Genomic DNA, 19,841 nt, shown 5'->3' on the forward strand with positions numbered 1-19,841 from the left:
AAGCACAGTTTGCATTATTAAGAGCACTTTCGAAAAAAGGCATTATTCCTCATAAAACGAGGTTTTCCATGGTCGAAAAAACTGCTGCATTCTTTCAATTTACTTTCAAAAGAATGCGGCAGCAGTCTAGACGCTGGGGAAGTTTTTTCGAAAAAAGGCCACTTTTTTTTGAAAAAAACCCTGTAGTCTAGACACACCTTTAGAAACCCTGACCTATATGAGGGCTCTGTTGTATTTGGAACTGTACAAATACAGAATAAGAGACCATGCCTGCTCTGAAGAGCTTATGATTTTAATATAAAATATAGGGGAAAGGAAGTAAATTTCTATTTTACAAATTGGAACTGAGGGCAGTGCAGTCCTAGAATGCATCAAATGAGGTATTTCCCATAGAGACAGGTAAGTATTTGTACCATTATACAAGGCACTGGTGAGATTTCATCGGGAATACTGTGTGCAATTCTGGTTTACCATGTTTTAGGAATGTTTTAGGCTCATCATTAAGAGTACGTCTAGACCACAAGCCTCTTTCAAAAGAGATCATCTAGACAACAAAACACTTTCTAAAAAGCTATCTGCTTTTTCTGTAGAGAGCACCCAGGCAATCTGGACGCTCTCTTTCGAAAAAGGCCTGTTTGCGTTCAAGAATGCCTTTTTTTGAAAGAGCTTCTGAGGTTTACCGCTGTCGAAAAAACTGCCATGTTCTTTTGATTTAATTTCGAAAGAACGTGATGGCAGTCTAGACGTAGGTGAAGTTTTTTCGAAAAAAAGGTCACTTTTTTTCTGAAAAAACTCCGTAGTCTAGACATAGCCTTAATGTTCACAGTTACACAAAGGCTTTTGGTATGCACAGGGAACTGGCTTAAAAGATGAATCCCTGCACTCACCGGCTTTCAGAGAGCTGTCTGCTGCCCTGCTTGTAACCACTGAAATTGGTTACATGGTTACTTAAACACTTTTTAACATCCCTACCATGTTTAGTTGAATTCAAACCAGAACAGGTGGAGAGAAGGGCTTCTAGGATGATCAGAGGAATGGAAAACCTGATTAATGCTCAAAGAGACTCAAAGATCTTGGCTAGTTTAGCCTAACCAAAAGAAATTGAAGGGAGATATGATTGCTTTCTATAAACTCATCAGAGGGATAAATACCAGGGCTACGTCTACATTGGCCCCTTTTCCGGAAGGGGCATGTTAATTTCACAAGTCGTAATAGGGAAATCCGCGGGGGATTTAAATATGCCCCGCGGCATTTAAATAAAAATGTCCGCCGCTCTTTTCTGGCTTTTAGAAAAGCAGGAGCTCTTGCGCAAGAGGGCAGTGTGGATGCTCAGCAGGGATTTCTTGTGCAAGAAAGCCCTATGGCTAAAATGGCCATCAGAGCTTTCTTGTGCAAGAGAGCGTCCACACTGCCATGGGTGCTCTTGCGCAAAAGCACAGCTCGCACATGGCAGTGTGGACGTGTTCTTGTGCAAGAAGCCGCCAATGTAGACATAGCCCAAGTGTGTGGATAGGGGCTGCTGAGGAGCGGAATGAGGATGGGAGTGTGGGATCTGGGTAGGAGGTAGGGTTCAGGAGCAGGGTGGAGTGCAGGGCCTGGGCAGAAGCGAAGGAATGGGAGAGGAACGGCAGTGTGCAGAGCTGGCCTACGGATCTGGCCTACAGACTGTAGGTTCCCCATTACTGATCTAACTGATCACCATATGTGTGGTCAGGAAGCAATTTTCTGCCAGGTCAAATTGGAAAAGACTCAGGGGTAGGGGTCGGGAGTTTGCTTTCCTCTGCATCATGGGGCACAGGCACTTGCAGATTTAAACGAGTGTGGGTGGTGGATTCTGTGTAACTTGAAGTCTGTAAATCCTGACTGGAAGATTTCAGTAACTTAGCCGGAGGTTAGGGGTCTGTTTCAGGAGTCTGTGGATGAGGTTCTATGGCCTGCAATGTGCAAGAGGCCAGACTAGATGATAATCCCTTATGGCCTTAAAGCAGGGCTACTCAACTTTGGAAGCCCCGAGGGCCACAATGATACTCACAGCACATGCCGAAGGCTGCAACTTAAGTGTGGTTGCATATACATGAAAATATATATGCAAATAGTTTCTTTCATGCTGATGGACATGAATACAAAGATTAAGGCAAGACTATGCAGCACGCAAGCCCCATTTAAGTCAGTTCTGGTGATATTAATAAAATGCAATATTTACCCGATTTCCACCCATATGACAGCACTGTTAATGAGCAATGACAGTTCAGGAATTTAACTACTAAAATGCATATCAACAGAAGACCATTATATTTACTCACTGTTGTGGGGTGTGTTCCTAGTGAAGGCCATGTTTAAAGGATCCCAGCCGCAGGCTGAGTGTTGAGCCCAGCTAAACCCAAACCACACTGTGGGCCACTAACAAATGGGCTGCGGGCCATATGCAGCCCACGGGCTGTGTGTTGAGTAGCCCTGCCTTAAAGGATACGTCTACTCAGCAACATAAGCTCAGACTTGAGTCTAACCCACCTTCTGTTGTGTTCACCTGGGTCTCAGACTGAGGGTCCCAGGATCCTGCAGGGCTGGAAAGACTGAGCCCATGTTAATCTTAGACCTTGAGTTTGAGCCCTATCACTTTCCTGCATGCACATAACCCAGGCTTGACTCAGGTTCTGGAAGTCCTCTGGACAGGAGTGACGTATGGAGGGAACCAGAGGGGGTACATGCCAGGGGACTAGTGGGGAACCCTGGCACTGGTGACAGGGGCCAGAGCCCCTTACCCTCATTGGCGGCGGAGGTGGGGAAAGTAGACTAACACAGCCCTGGCTCACTCCGTTCCTGTGCCTCCCAGTGGTTGGTGGTGGTGTTTGGGGAAGAGGATGGGATCGCTCCCCAGCACTCACTGATGGGAAGCTGAGGGCACAAGCTAGGGCCACATTGCTCTACTTCCCCCTGCTGTAGCCGGTGAGTGCAGAGGGGTGCGACCCTTGCTGCTGACGCTAGACCTCCAGCCCCATTAGTCCCTAGGACTGCATTGCTCAGAGGAGGGCACTTGGGGAAAGAGGCGGGGAGGTTTTCCCAGCTCTCTCCAGTTAGGAACGGCACAGGGAGGAGTCATGAGGGGCTGTCATGTGGCCAGTGCCCCCCTGCACCTCTGCCCAGCAGTCAGCCCTGCCTCCTGGTGTGTCAGAGGTCCTTGAGGGAACAGCCTTAATCCTGTCTATTCTGACAATCTGTGGTGCAGTTTGTGGCACTCTATTACAAACAAGCCACACCTCCCTTTGCATAGGCATAGAGAGCTAGGGTAATCCTCTCTGCCCAGGGCAACCTGCATACTGAACCCCTCCTCTCCAGCCCCACCCCAGAGCAATGATTTAAATCAGGCATGTCCAAAGTCCGGCCCGCGGGCCAATTGCGGCCCGTGTTCCGGTTTAATACGGCCCCCCAGGTAATTTGGCAATATCTATCTTTTAAGGCCCCCAACGAATCCAAATGTATTGAGATGAATACATTGTAAAATCTCAGTTAATGTCAGTTGGTCTAAATCAGTTATAAATATATTTGGACACAACATGTATACTTGGTGTTATGTTCCTGTTCATATTTTTTGAACTTAAAAGTTGACAGACAGCCTTTATTACCAATAATATGTAATGTACTTTACAATGTTCCTGACATATATTTCAGCTTCCTGGATTTTTTTTTCATCTGGCCTTCAGATATGAAAGGCAGAGTGATTTAACACCTGTTTAGATTTGTCATCCATGTGACGAAATGAAAAGTATGCCGTTTGCAATAAACTTTGCATAAAATAGTTAATTTGCATTTAATTTTAATGGTTCAAAGAATGTCAGGCAAAATGGTCGGCCCTCACGCATGTTCACTTCATCAAATCTGGCCCTCTTTGAAAAAAGTTTGGGCACCCCTTAAATGAAGAAAAATAAAAATTGAGTTAAAGACCTGAGCAATGCCAGTTAAATCTTCTAGTGTACTAATAAAGTAATAGTGTTTTATAAATTAGACCTCGTTACAGAACTCTACTGCTATATCTGATGAGGGGAGAGAGAGGCTGCCACTTAGTGTGTGAATTACATAATATGGTGATAACAGTTCAGCAAAGTCTTACTGTCGGTAATTTTGTTTCATTTGCTTAATTTTCCTGTTATATCCGTAAAGTGTGTTGTTATTCCTAAATGCCTTCTGCTGTCCCTACCTTCTCAATTCTGCCAACATTCCCATCCTTACTCTCCTGCTTGTCAACTAACTGCATAGTCTCCTGTTCCATGCAGAGATCCCCTGTGTAATGTGAGCTTCTTGAGCTTATTCCTCCACTTTGCCTACTGTGCTGCTGGTCATGAATTTTGTTGACTTGATTTTTTTTTAAAAAATCACTATTTGTTGTTCCCCTTTCTCTAGTCTCAGTCTATATAACTGTCTGTGCTCAGGGGTAGGGACTCTCCCTTCTTGACTATCTTGAGAGTGCCTGGCAGTCTGTGGGCAATTATAAGCAAAGGATAAATAATGGTAACAACACAGGTGTGCTTTAAAATGAGTTTCCCACTGCATGCTGCTTGCTTAAATCAAAGAATTTGTAATGAAGTATTGTGACCCCTAGGAGGAAATGGTCACACTATGATAAAGAAATGAAAATGTTATCACATTAAAGATGGTGCCATTTGATTGCTGGATATACATAGTGATGCAAATTCTGTTATTCTAAAATGAAGCCATTTTCTTTTAAAAATCAAAAATGTATTTGTTGCCCTCCTTTATAGTTCTTATACTGGAGTACAGATTGACACACTGTTACTCTATGGGGGGTGGGAATTATCTGAAAAATGTTGGTAAATACACTATGACGTCAAGGATTTTTTTGGTAATTTGGTTTTGGAATGCTGCAGAAAGGAGTTGAAGAGGGTTCGTTTTTATGGAAGAGTATTATTTTAATGTTTCATTTTGAAAAGGCAAAATTCTTAGATTTTGAGAAATGACTATGCTAAGTACATTTTAAGTCCTAAGTGCTTAAAATAACTAATACAATTGTGTATTCTTTGATTGGTAGTTGAATCCATCAAGAAAGGTATTAATTAAAATGCTTTAAGACTCAGGCCTGTTTGTTCATTTTAAACAGGTGAATGGCATCCACCCAGAATGCAGATTTCAACTGGAGATTCACAAGGAGGAAATAAGATGTATGGAAATTCTAAACAGTGTCAAAACAGTGGCTTATAAAGGTAAGAAAAAGATGTGCTGCGATGCACAGATGGCTTGGAAAGAAAAAAAAGCTTTATCAATGCTGTTGAACTTTGTTGACAATTACAATAATATTTTCTGAATTTGTTGTGCTGTGACTATGCTTTATGAATTGGATAATTCTTACTGATTATGTATTGAAAGTAAAAACTAAGGATGAAAGACCGAATTAGTGCTTTGCTATATCTCCATTGAAATCTATAGAAGTATGCCAAGGATGAATTCAGACCCCACCGTTTGTTAAAAGAAACACAAGCCCCAATTTTCTGGGTACACGTGCAGTGACCTGTAATTAGATTTCATGCGAAGATCAGTTCAATTTTTTTTCTGTTTTAAGTTTTTAGGAGATTTTCTCTTCAGTTTGAATGTCACTGGAAGGTAAAGTGATGAGAAAACAAATCAAAATGTATGGCATTTTCCTTGTAGGTAGGGGTCTCTGAAAAGGCCACCAGTTCACAGAACAAATAAAGAAGCTTTAATATATTCCATTGTGAACATAAGAAATACACCCTGGAATTTTCAGCATGAAAACAATAAATAATCTAGCAATGCAAAGGAAAAACAGGTTATAAAAGAGTGAGTCATGAGGAAGAACTTTGTTTAAGAAAAACAATTTGTCATTTGTAGGTAAGATGTTGTTCAGCTGGAAGAATGTTTATATTTTTATTTAAATTGCTAGCATTTTATGATAGTATATTTGTAAGATTTATGGCCAGAAGCTCTAGAGAGGAGAGAGCTCCCTCCACTTCTTCCATTGATGAAAAGGGAAGAGTATGACCATAAAAGCTTCATTTTGCATGGTTAACCTACCTAGCTACCCTTTATGATGCTTGAGATGAACTCTGTAGTTTAGAAAGTAATGGACTCTCAGGGAGGGAAAGAGACACTGTCTTTTGGCAAAATGTTCGTGTCTTATGCTGGCTAGGAATTTTGCAGTTTCCACAAAGCAAAATTTTTCATGGGTAACGTTTTTATTTTCAGTTGAAAAAATTGGAGTTAAATGTCCTGAACTGAAAAAGTGCGGTTTTTATCTGGTACAGTGCATTTCATTTTGCATCAGTTCGACAAGACACGAAACTGCATTTCCCTGTCAGTGCCTGGCCTTCTGGAATTGTAGTTCTGTTCCGGGCTTCCTCCAGGACATCATCTGCGATGGAAGGTGGATTTCCTGCTGACTGAGCCATGAAGGTTTCTTCTCCCCTGTGCAGCCTCTTTGGAATCCACTGCCCCCAAATTTGCCCAACTGCCAGGTGTGAGCAGTGTCCCTTTTACCATCCATAACAGTTTGAGCACGCACCGGAATGGCACCTTCTGCTAGTCTCCTCCAGCCCTGGATGCCCCCTCTTGGCCGGTGTCTCACCCTCAGTTACCTGTGTCCCTCCCTGCCCATAGTGCCCCTTCCTTCATGGTACTGCCCCATGACAGAGCCCCACATACTCCCGCCCCTTCAGGGAACCCCAACCCCTATATCCACTTTGCCTTAGTGACCTACTTCCAATTATTGTCTAGTCCCTGCCTCAGGGGCAAAATGCAATCTGAAATGGCCACTTATCATTGGCAAGGGGTATGCAAACCAGAGTACCCTCTAATTTTTCCATCCATGTGCAGAATAAATTTTTTTATGTGCACCAAGGCATGTGCAGATATGCACCACCAGTAGAAATACATGCTTGCAGCTGTGGGTGCTCTGCTAATCAGCTGGGTGACATTTGAATCTCTCCTGGGTGCCTGCCCAAGAGCACAGTTTACAGAGAACACTGGTGTGAACTAATGTGCCATCTAATCTTTTCCATCGATGTGTGGATATTTCTATCCATGTTTGGAATACATTTTTATGTGCACCGAGGCATGTGCAAATGTGCACCACTAGTAAAAACAAAAACCTAGCTGTGGGCACTCTGCTGGGCAGTGTTGAATCTCTCCTGAGTGGCTGCATGAGCAGGTGTGGACCTGCTGCCTTTTCCTGCCCTGGCTGCCTCCCTATAGTCCTAGTATCTCTCAGGCCTTGAAAACATGGCCTCAGCCTGGGAGTTTGCCTGGCCAGAGCTCCCCAGTCCTGCCTGCCCTTCTCCAGCCCTGTTCTTTGTCAGGTACCGTCTCTATTTTACCAGGCAGCCACATCCTACTTGCTCCACAACTGGAGCAAGAGTGCCTCTGTGAGATTCACAGCTCCTGCTTGTATTACCCCAGCTGGGCCATGATTGGTTGCTACCTGCCCTCATCTGATTGGCTCACAGTCCCAGCCTTCTCCCAGAGCTGAGTTTAACCCTTATTTCGCCGTATTATCTTAACGACATTGTCTCTAATATCTGGAACTAATATGGCTACAAAAACATGGCTTATCCCCATTGACTGAAATTTAGTCAGCAATAGAACTCCCTCCCAGTTGAGGGAAAAAACTCACTGACCTTGCACTACTGAAATCAATGGGAATTTTTCCACTGACCTAAATGGGAATGTGATTGAGCCCCAAATCCCTTCTCCAGAATCTGGTTACCATACATGGGGGTGTTCAGGTTGGCTGGGTAGGCATCCATCCCCTCTGAGAGGGGTACCCTCTCCTTTTGCCTGCGGGCCGTGGTGCATGTTAAAGTTTGAGAAACAGATTTTGTACTTAATTTCCACTCATACAGTAAGCAGACCATATGTTGAAGAGGCTTCACTTCTATGGTTAATGTTTTTTCCAAATCTAAGGCTCTATGTAATACTATACAATACGGGGTACGTGGCAGTTTACAAACATATGGACAGAAATTCTTTCTGCATCTTTAGATATGAGAATGAGAGGCAAAGAGAGAAGGACAAAGAAATTATAGGCTTGGGAACAAAGCAAGTTCAAAGCAAGCTAACTGAATACATTAACAGTGATGAATGCTAGATGCTTCATAGGGAATGAACAATTACTGAGTGATCCATCTCCCTGGTGTCTAGTTCCAGCTTCTGCCAATCAGAGGTTTTGGAACACTCAGCATATGGGATAGTGGGTCTGACCATCCTGGCTATTAGCCACTGATGAACTTATTCTGACAGATGCTTATCATCTAAATTAGTGTTCCTCAATCTCAGAGGGCTTGGATGAATATTCGGGGAGCCACAGCAGGGCCTGGGAGAGCTCCCACAGGAGACAGGGAGCAATGTTCCCTCTAATTTTTCCATCCATACATGGAATAAATTTTGTTATGTGCACTGAGGCATGTGTGGATGTGCACTACTTGTAAAAACAAATGCTGCTGGCTGTGGATGCTCTGCTAATCAGCTGGGCAGCATCTGAATCTCTCCTGGATGTCGGCCCAAGCACTCAGCACGATAGCAGAGAGGGCGCACCACCAAGCACCACACTGTCCCAGCTGTTTTCTAGCCGCAGACCCACCTCCAGCTGCAACTCTGGCCTCCACCTTGGCCCCTGCCCTGCTGGTGCAGCTCCCAGCCATGGCCCCAATCCCAACTCTTAGCTCTTGGCCATGGTGGCTCTGGGGGAGATCACAGATTTCATTAATGATACTGGGTGCAGCAGAAAAAAGTTTAATGACCACTGATCTACACACTGCTGGCATTTCCAACCAAGAGCCCAGCCCATTCGACAGCACTACAGTGCATATAGCTCATAAATGAGTGAACTTCCAAATCAGGTGTGTCACCAGAATGCCAGTATCAGGGTGGGTCAGTTATGCAACAGCACTGAGCACACCATTGGTGCCTAACAAATAAGAATAAACCTACAGCTGAACAGTATTAAAAAAGATTCAAGACTATTTCCCACTTTCCTGAACCCTTTTTAATCTGATCCTTACTACCAAGAGCCTTAACAAAAGTGAAGGGACAAATATATTACCATAGATGGGAAATTCTTTTTGAGAAAGCTAGAGCTGATCCATGCATCTGAATGATCCTTAATCATACATCTGTGGTGTGTGTGTTATGAACTGACACCTCAAAGAGAGAATTTATATGTTGCTCAGTTAAATGGAGGATACTAGGTTCTATAAAAGAAATAATTAGGAGCTAGAATCAAAACTCCTCCAACTTTTTCCAGTGATTCCAGCATAATTTAAACAGAACTAGTGACACATTTCTATTGATCTGCTTTTCTTCATTGCCACAGGCTGATATCACATTGGTTTTTTTTCTACTAACACTGCTTACTTCTTATTACTCTTTCTTAATTACCTTTATGATCTGAGGGTTAGAGCAACACTGGTTACAAGATTTTCTTATGCAGGAAGGCATTTCAGAGAACTTTTCATTTTTCATTCCCATCTTATATCCCCACTTTTACCTTTAGATACTAGTGAAAATATGTCCCACAAGTCTATTGTTTGAACTGTATATATGAAGTAAATGGTTACCTAAGAAGATGGCATAAAATAGGCCATTGTGAGCAGGAAAACCACAAAGAAGGCAATGATAACATATAGCATAAACTCTCTCCTGGATATAAAATTTTCTACATCCTTCAGCAGTCAAAGCCACAAATGAGGGGCCATATTGTGCCATCTGGTCTTAAGTGGACATGTGATTAATGGAAAGAAACTGCTTAAAAATTGATAATTTAAGATGTTTCCAACTACTGATTTTTCATAGGTCAGCTTTCTGTTTAAGACTGAATTTCCCAGGATGACTTTCATTTAAGCCTCATTTTCCACCAAAATCAGATACAAGCCTCTTCAAAGGATTATGTTTCATATGCCCATGTCTCTTAAATAACCATGCACAGCTCCCACAAAAGCTCTTGGCTATCATGATGGGCACAGCATTAAGAAGAAAACAGACAAACTTTCTAAAGAGGTGAGTATACTCAGACTCACAAAATGATTAAATATTCAAGAAAAATATGTACAACCAAATATTACAAAACCAACCATAACCTGGATTTCCTTTCTAAAAAGTAGCAGATTCATAGGGCCCTGCTCTTAAAGAAAAAGATAAAGAAAAGAGTATGGTGGCACCATACATTTCTAACTTTCCAGCCCTGCTACAAAATGAAGATTTATGATGTTCACTGAATTTGGCCCTTATTTATCTATTTCCTCCCACACGTGGCCCAGTAAGTAAGCAGCCTATATGGGTTTTGTGCATTTGTATCTCTTGTCTGAGGCTATTGAAAAGGGAGTGAAATGGGGATTGGAGACCAGAATATAGTGCAGGTTGCACCTCCCTAAACTGGGACTCTCTCATCAGGCAGCATTCATGGTCTGGCAGGAGCACAGATGTTGCTGAATGAGAGAGCCCCAGGACAGGAAGGCCAGCAGCTGAAAGCCCTGGGCAAGACAAGGCTTGTGGTAGTGGGGCCAGGCATATATACCTGTACAGGCAACTATAACTATAATTTGTAGTTCAAATAAATAACCATAGTGATAGTTATCTTCTAGATAAATTAGTGGTAGCAGGGCAGGGGCAGCCCGTGTGTGCTGACCCGGCAGTGGGGTTGTGCTGCGGCAACTCAATGGGGTTGTGTGCTGGCCTGGCAGCGGGGACAGAGCTGCAGCAGCCTGGCCACAGCATCCCTAGCGGGAAAACCTGTTTGGGGCTGTGGCAGCGGATCCCGGGCCATGGCAACCCAGCTGGGGCCATGGCAGGTCAGCAGCCTGATTGGGGCCAGGTACTGGCCATCAGCAGGGGCAGGGTTGCGTGCTGCTGTGCCGGCTGCCATGCTGGCTGGAGCAGCAGTTATGGCAGTGGGGCTGGGGCAGCTGTGTATCCCAGCCAGCAGCAGGGCTGAAGGAGCCAGAGGAGAGCAGGGCCAGCAGGCTAAGGGGTTGGTGGCAGGGGACCTTCCTGGTCTGGCAAATTCCCTTATCCAGGACCGCTCAGGTCCCGTGGGTGCTGGACCAGGGAAATCCAACCTGTACAGGCAACTATAACTATAATTTCTAGTTCAAATAAATAATCATAGTGATAGTTATCTTTTAGATAAATTAGGGTATGTCTACACTACAGCGCTAGTTCGAACTAACTTAGTTCGAATTAGTTAATTCGAACTAAGCTAATTCGAACTAACGTGTCTAGAACTAAAAACTAGTTCGAATTAGCGTTTTGCTAATTCGAACTAGCAAGTCCACATTGAGTGGACTCTGAACAGGGCTTAAGGATGGCCGGAAGCAGTGCCGGCAGGGCATCAGAGGAGGACTTAGAGCGTGGAGATGCTGTCTCAGGCTAGCCGAGGGCTGCGCTTAAAGGGTCCCGACCCCCATCCCGGACAGACAGTTCTAAGGGGTGCCCCGCTTGAAAACCAGTCCTGGCTTGGATTGCCCGGAGTACCCACACTGGGCACATCACAGCACTCGGCCATCAGACCGGCTGCACTTGCGGCAGGCTGCCATCTGGGGAGAGGGGGCAATCGGGGGGCTGCAGGAGAGCTTCCACCCCCAGAAGCCTGCAGAGCCAGCCCAGTCCTCCCCATCGGGGGCTCGTACCCCATTCCTCCCTCACCTCCTTCCACTTACCCTTCCCTAGCCCCCCTTCTTATTGATGTACAAAATAAAGATAACGTTTCTTCCAACATTGACTCTGTCTTTATTGAACAAAACTGGGGGAGACTGGGAAAAGGAGGTGGGAGAGGGGAAGAGAAAGGCTGGGAGAGGAGAGGGCAACTAACATGATCGGGGGTTGGGAACAGGTCCCAGATGAAGAGGGGCTACAGAGACTAGGACTGTTCAGCTTAGAAAAGAGGAGACGGAGGGGGGACAGGATAGAAGTCTCTAAAAGCAGGGGTTGGATGGAGAGGGTGCATTCAGAAAAGTTCTTCCTGAGTTCCCATAAATAAGGACTAGAGGACACCAAAGGAAAGGAATGGGTATCAGGCTTGAAACTAGTAAGAGAAAGTTGTTGTTCTTGACAAAGCAAATAGTTAACCTGTGGAACTCCTTGCTGCAGGAGGCTGTGAAGGCTACAACTAGAACAGAGTTTAAAGAGAAGTGAGATCAAGCCATGGAGGTTGGGTCCATGGAGTGCTAGTAGCCAGGGGGTAGGAGTGGTGTCCCTGCCCAAAGTTTGTGGAAGGCTGGAGAGGGATGGCACGAGACAAATGGCCCAAGAGTCACTGTCTTCGGTCCATCCCCTTCAGGGTCCCTAGGGTTGGCCGCTGTCGGCAGACAGGATACTGGGCTAGATGGACCTTTGGTCTGACCCAGGATGGCCATTGTAAGCTCAGGGCTTAGGGTCGGGGGTCTCAGTGGACCCCCTTGATTTTCATGCACACCTGCTCCTGGGTGGCCAGGCTGGCAGCTCTCCTGCCCTAGCTGGCCACTTTCCTGTGCCTAGTGCGGAGATCGTGGACGAGGTCCACGATGTCCGCACTAGCCCAGGAAGGTGCCCGCCTCTTGCGGTCCAGGGCAAGCTCCCGGGAGCCGCCAGCCTGGTCCCGGGACGAGGGGGTGGGCTGGGGGACATCGGGTGGGTGGCTCTGTGCCGTGCCAGGTGCAGGGTCTGCTGGCTGGGTGCTGGCAGGCTTGCACCTGGCACGGGCACCGTAGCCAGCCCGTGCCCCTTTAAGGGGTCCGGGGCCGGGAGGGGGGCATAGAGTTTCCCTGGTGTTGGCCAGAGTGGCCACCAGGGAAACCTGGGGAGGGCTAGCCTCCCACTAGTTCGAATTAAGTGGCTACACACCCCTTAATTCGAACTAGCTAGTTCGAACTAGGCTTAATCCTCGTAAAATGAGGTTTTCCTAGTTCGAACTAAGCGCTCCGCTAGTTCGATTCAAATTCGAACTAGCGGAGCGCTAGTGTAGCGGCTATGAATGTCAGTTCGAACTAACGTCCGTTAGTTCGAACTAACATTGTAGTGTAGACATACCCTTAGCCTTTTGAACAATCTGCAAGAGGATGTGTGAGTCTCCATCAATTGAAATCTTCAAATCAGTATCTTCTATTCTTTCTGAAATAGATGCTCTTGTTCAAATTATTAGATCTGGTGCAATTTTATGGCCTGTGTAATGAAGGAAGTCAGATGAGTAGGGTTACCAGGTAGACCCCGCCAAAAAAACGGACACACTTGGTCATGGGTGGGGGGGCAGGGGCGCTGGCTGCAGCTGGAATCCAAGGGGCACGCCCCCCGGCAGGCACTCCTTCAAGTTGCTCATAGAAGCCGGGCAGGGGCGGGGCTGGGAGTCACTCCCCGTACCCGGCTTCTGCACACAACCAGATGCTCCCAGCTGAGAGGCGGGGCCGTAATTGGTGCTGGGAGCCTCTGGTTGTGTGCAGAAGCCGGGTGGGGGGAGTGACTGGGAGTCCCAGCCACTGGTCCCTCCCTGCCCAGCTTTTGCACGTGAGCAGAGGTTCCTAGTGCCAATTGTAGCCCTGTCTTCCAGTCACTCCCCCACCCCCACCAGGCTTCCATCCAGTGCCCAGCCGGGAATTCAGAAAATACCAGACATTGCACATGTCCGGTATTTTCTGAATTTTTCTACCGGGCAGACAGTGCAAATACTGGACTGTCCAGTAGAAAACCGGATACCTGCCAACCTTACTGAGAGGCTCACAAAGATCTTAAAATCTGTGAATAAGTTAGAGCATCTTTTCTTGTCCTTTTGTTTTCCATTGATCACTGCACTTCATTTTTTTGAAATGTTTGTGAAAACTCTTTCTAAAGCTGTTTTCTGTCTTTCTATCTAGATACTTTCCTGCAGATTAAATGCCACATCAAATGTGTTTTGTGAAGCAGCATCTGAAACTATTGATTTGAACATTGTCAAGCCACAATGCCCAAAATCAAAGAGAAATTCAGAGGCCAGGGTTTTATTTTTATAATTAAATCTTTATGTGAAATTGTATAAAAATCTATGGGGCACAGCCTAATTCTGTAATACTTTTACTTTTCTAATCTAGATGAGCTCTAACGTCTTTAACGTTGACATTCTTTCTTTCCCTTTTACAGAATAATTAAAGGTGCACAGATATGGATCTGTTGCTCTAAAACTGTGTGAAATGTCAAACCTTGTGCAACAAAAGCAATTTGCTACTGGCTTGTTTTATGATTTTTTAGAAATATTTTTTATTTGTTATAGCGTTTTTCCCCTAGGATTTTTGTATGAGGTTGAATTAGTGGGCAATAGGTGATAGGATATTTTGTAGATAGTTTGTTTGGTCTAAGTCCATGGTCACCAACCAGTTGATCACCATGGTCAGTCGATCACAAGGTAGTGTTCCCAGCTCCCTTTTGCTCCCCCCACTCCCAACAAAGAGCCCGTCCTGGTGCTACAGTCTCCCACAAAAATAGAGCTAGCTCTGGCTTCCTGTGTGAGGGGGAAGTCCCACGGCTCCACACCAGATCCCGAGCAGGAAGGAAGGAAGGCAGCATGGGGAAGGAAGACAAGAAAGTGCGCGCTCCTCCCCTGTCCACAACAGCATGTACACTTTCTTATCTTCTCTTCCTTCCCCATGCTCCGGGAAGGCAGGGGAGGGGGGAATTAAAATGGTGGCACAGGATCTGGAGAAGCTGAATTTCTTAAAGGAGCTGCATGTTTACTTCTTCCAGTGCTGCCTGCAGATCCTACCCCAGAGATCCTTGTCCCTGGAGACCACCAGGTACCGTCCAAGCTGCTCCTGCCCCCTCTCCCCTGTCACTTGCCCCCTGACCAGACACCCGCACCTGGGCCCAGGCCAGACCCCCCCCACCAGCACACTGCTCTCTAGCCAGACTCCCACCAGCACCCTGCCCAGAGTCCCACCAGCACCCTGCCCCTGCCCACTGGCCAGACTCCCACCAGCACCCGGGCCCTAGACCAAACACCCACTAGGACTCTGCTACTGCTCCCTGGCCACACCCTCACCAGTATCCTTTTCCTGCCTCCTGGTCAGACATCCACCAGCACTCTGCTCCTGCCCCCTCCCTCCTGGCCAGACACCTACCCCCCAGCTTGCTCCTGTATCCTACTTTCCACCCAGATTCTGCAACCCCATCCCTGTCCCACTCACTGGAAGCCCTGTCCCGTACACTGGATCCCTCATTTTTGGCCCCACCTCAAAGTGTAGAGGGACCCACAAAATCCACTAACCCTGGAACCCCAGAAGAGTTAATGTAGCCTGAGGCTTTGAACCTCAGTCCTACCTATCCTCCCCATGAGGCTGGAGCACCAGAGGAGGGAGGTTTCTCTGTTGGGGCCACATCAGTGAGGCTTGGGGGGCTTTGGAGGGGTTGTTTTTTTGCATCTCACTTTTGTGGTCCCCAGCTGAGTTTTCTGAGGTCAGTAGCCCCTAACTCAAAACAGGTTCTCCGCCCCTCTCATAAATAAATTCTGAAATGTTTTCTGTTGGACATAATATTTTATTTAAAAATGAAGGCAAGCCAACAAGCCCCCAATTGGGGCCAAGCCTGCATCTAACCACCATAATACCTCTGCACCCGCATAGACCCCAACCCTGAGCCCATTATACACCTGAACCCCCTACCCTGAGTCCCTCACATCCCCAAACTCCTGCACCACCCACATCCCGAGTCTTGTGCCACAACACTCCTACACCATCCACACACCATAGATCTGTGCTCTGAGTCCATCAAACACACCAATCCAAACTCCTGCATCCCCACATCCACAAGCCTGTGGATTTCTCAGCACCCCAACCCTCCACCTGACCCCAACACTCTCTACCCTGGAGCCCCCTCCCTGAGCCAAAATCCCCTTCTTCACCTCCTCCGGCATCCAAATTCCCTCCAAGAGCATGCACCTTTCACTCTTCCCACACCCGAATCCGTCATTCCCACCCTAGAGCCCACACCTCCTGTCTCAACCCAGTGAGAATGAATAAGGGCTGGGGACAGCAAGTGATGGGAGAGAAGGGGAATAGAGAGGGTGGGACCTCAAGGAAGAGGTGAGGTCTTGGGGAAGCGATTGGGGGCAGATCTTGGTTTGCCCTGACATTTAAAAAAGTGATATTGGGTTTAAAAGGTTTGGAGACCACTGGTCTAAGTGGAGCACAGGATGTATGTTGTTAACATATAGTGTTGATGCGTTCAAAGGTATTTATACAGTGCTTGACCACAGAGGGTGTGGTTCACAATATTGCTTTTTTGACTCATGAAGGCTACAGGATCCTCCTGGACTCCACAACCAAAGATTATGGGTCAGTGGCATAGCCATGGGTGGGCCACCTTTCAGTACAGGCCAACCTGCCCATGCAGGCAGGGCAAACGTGCTCTGGCTGGGGAGCAGAGCCAGGCCTGACCCTGTGCCCACGCTCCAGCCCAAGGAGTGGCTGGGGAGCGGGGCTGATCACACACCTGCACTCTGGCCCAGTGAGCAGGGCTGCGGCCTGGGACTGACCTGTGCTGCCAGTTCTCTGGCTAGGAAGCAGGGCCAGGGCTGACCTCACACTGCTGGTGCTCTAGTCGGGGAGTGGGGCTGGAGGGCTTACTGCCCCCATCATTGCCCACCCACCTGAAATCAAGCCCCATCCAAGTGGGCCTTTCTGGTTACATCACTGTTATGGGTGTAACACAGACATTACTGGCAGATGCTATGGCAGGGATGGGCAACCCAAGCTATTAAGGTGGGCTGCATGAGTGGCCCTCCTTCATCTCAGAGGGCCACAAGGTTGTCGTAACCAAGATGGTCTCCCAGGACAGGGTAGATTTGCTAAGTGTGCTTACGTACGTAGAATTTGCAGGGTGTGCCAACTGAACTGTAGCAGAGCTTTGATTGGATGCCAAAGGAGCACATGGCTCTTGCAGTCAATGTTGTGTGCAGTCAGCTCAGACCTCGCTTCATGTGCCCTTGCTTTAAGTGTGTGTCACTTTAGTAATACTGGTAGGAAAAAAGCCAACACGGACAGAAACCAGCAGAATCTGGCAACCCTGTATGTGGGCCACAATAAGAAAATCTCGTGGGCCACACACAGAACCCTGCTGCCCTTGGCCTGTGTTATGTGGGAGGTCAGACTCCACAATGGTAAAGGTCCTTTCTGACCTGGCAAAAAAACCCCAACAAACCTATGAATCTATATTCATTCTCTCTCCCTCAGCTGATGCACTTCCAGCTTGCTGACAGCCTATTAGCTCATTTTCAGACAGCTTTCATTTTATTTTGTGTGTTGTTCACAAGTCCATAACTAGAAATTGTGAAACACCCCTCCTCCCAGAGTTATTTAATACAGATTGTACAGTCCTAAACTGGGACTCTCTGGTCTGGCTACATCTGTGGTCTGGCAGGACCAGGGATGTTCCTGGACCACCGAGCCCAGGTTTAGGGAGATCGGGTCGTGGGGCAGGAGCATGGTGGGGGATGGCAACTTGTGTAAGAGCCCCAAGGGGGGGATGCAGAAGGATGGTCAGTGCACCAGAGATTACTGCCTCCTGTGGCCAGGAGGCAACAAGGGTCAGCAGTGGAGCCCAGCCATGCAGCTTCGGGTCCAGCAGTGGCTGTGAGCCCTGGCCGCAGAGCTCAGGGTCCAGCAACAGCTCAGAGCCCCAGCCCCAGCTATGGAGCTTGGAGTCCGGCAGCAGCTGCAGAGTTCTGGCCCCGGCCACAGAACTCAGGGTCCAGAAGCAGTTGCGGAGTTACTCCCCCAGCTGTGGAGCTCGGGGTCCAGAAGTGGCAGCTAGGGAGGTCCAGCCTGGGCAGGCAGTAGCGCTGCTGGGCTGGAGCCCTAGCAGGTGGCAGGGATTCAGCATGGGCTATGTTGGGGTGGACCTTCTCTGGTCCAGCAAATCCCCTCGTTCGGGACCTGTCAGGACCCAAGGATGCTGGAATAGGGAGGTCCAAGCTGTACTTGGTTTGAATTAGCACTCTGCTATAATACAATTGTAAAGTGCCATCTAGTGGTTTATTTATATGAAATGATATGATAGATATTACCCAACTCCAGGGAATAGCCAATAGGCAGCGGTGTGACCCCTTACCCAGGGAGGAGAAGCAGCCTGGCATCCAGGACCAGCCCTAGAGAGAAGCCAGCGGGCAGGCCTCATGGCCCTCGCCACCCCAGGGAAAAGCCAGAGGGTGACCTGTGCAAACCCCCTTGCCCCTTGGAATAGAGAAGCCAGTGAACAGGCAGTGCTGCCTCCTTACTCCCTACCCTTGAGCACAGCAATGCAGGGTACGTCTTCTAGTCTACTATATAGTTGAGAGAATCTGTCCATTCATCGGTTTGGTCAAGAACTCCTTCTAAAGAGTAAGAGCTAGGACCACCAAATTCAGTATACAGCCTCCTCTTATCATAACTTAGAGTGAGGTAAGGATTTGTTTGTGCCAGGAAAATGAGATGTGCCTGGAATGGGGTTGCTTCTCACAAAACTATACAGAAAAGAGAGAGATCACCGGGCAGATGAAAGGGGCTGGTTGAGGATTACGCTCCCCCTATCTGGGGCTGCCTCAGCCCTCAGCCTCCCACCTCTCTGGCACCTTTCAGGGATGGCAAGGGGGGGCGCTGAAGCTCTTCCTTCCCCGCCCCGATTCATATGGGTATTGCTGGCTGTTCCTATTTATCAGAGAGCAAGCAGGAAATGCATTTTGCTGCTTTCCTCGCTCTGGCTGGGGAGTGTAGGGGATGAACTTGGACCAAACCCAATTGGGGCAAGCACTCTTCCCCCAGCTGTGCCAGTGGAGCTGCAGTGGCCATGGAGAGGCATTCTCATCCGACCCCCAAGCTGCTGTAATGAGTGAGTGCTGGGGAAGTCCTCTCTTCCCAGGACAGCCTGCACACTGAACCCCTCATCCCTAGCCCTGCCTCAGAGCAATGATTCAAATGAAGCATTTAAATTTTCATTTTATTTTCAAAAAAATTGAGTTAAGGACCCAAGGAACGCCAGACAGATCTTGTAGTATTGTGTATTTTAAGGGGATGGACTCATATGTATGTAAGTTTCATTCAGGAATGTAGGAGCCCAGATACCACAGTGATGCATGCAGAGGGATTGGAGTTGATTGTTTTCTTGCATGGTGAGAGTCATAGTTGAGGGAGAGGAAAGGGTCCTTGTGAGGAATCTCCAAAAGAGAATACATTAGAGTCAGGGAAGCTCTTCCAGGTAGTGGGGTGATGTGGAAGGAGCTATTCTCTGAATGTGGGAGATGTATAGTATTTGAGAAGTATGGGTAATGGCATGGAGACTAGAAAGAGATAAATCAGAGACGTAATACTGCTGGCACAGTACAGTCTGTGTTGGTGTGTATCAGGGTGAGAAGGTACACAATGGGTAGTCAAGTCTTAAGAGTTTATTTGCACTGGATGCTAACAGAGATGAACTGCATCTTTGAATCTAACATGGTGAGAATGTGCTCCATTTCTAGGGCATCCAGGAGAAGCAAGCTGCTGTGTTTTGGACACTGAAATGCAGAGAAATGAATATCAGGGAATATGTAAAATGAGGGGCTGGAATTGGTGAGATGAGAAAACAAAAACGGTGACTCTCTTCCACAAGGAACTGACAAGATCTGGTTGAGTCTGGGTTCTGTTTGGAGATAGTAGTGAGCCAGGAGATGGGTGTGTCTGTATAGTAAACCTTCCAGGGGAATCTTTTGGAAATTCCACAAATCATTATTTTGGAAAAAGTCTTTCCATCATTGTGAGTGTGACATTCGCTATATTGACACCACCATTTACTTAGTTGCTCCAGCCTCCCACCCCTGCCATAGGCTACATAAATATTATGTAACACATTAAGAAACATATAGAAAACAA

The 19,841-nt window shown here is 47.1% G+C and overlaps 1 protein-coding gene across 3 annotated transcripts in view; it reads left to right on the plus strand.

The window, feature by feature from the left end:
• Positions 1-19,841, plus strand: part of VIPR2 (vasoactive intestinal peptide receptor 2) — a 144,786-nt gene that overhangs the window by 4,587 nt on the left and 120,358 nt on the right. For all 3 annotated transcript variants that reach the window (XR_012902111.2, XM_075922731.2, XM_075922728.2), the window contains exon 2: positions 5,114-5,216. Coding sequence is in view for 2 of the 3 variants with exons in the window: in XM_075922731.2 (XP_075778846.1) it covers positions 5,114-5,216 (103 nt within the window). In the remaining variant the exon portion in view is untranslated. The remainder of the gene's footprint in view (positions 1-5,113; positions 5,217-19,841) is intronic.

This window comes from Pelodiscus sinensis, chromosome 2 (genome assembly GCF_052426305.1).
Source record: "Pelodiscus sinensis isolate ZL-2025 chromosome 2, ASM5242630v1, whole genome shotgun sequence".
NCBI lineage: Eukaryota > Metazoa > Chordata > Testudines > Trionychidae > Pelodiscus > Pelodiscus sinensis.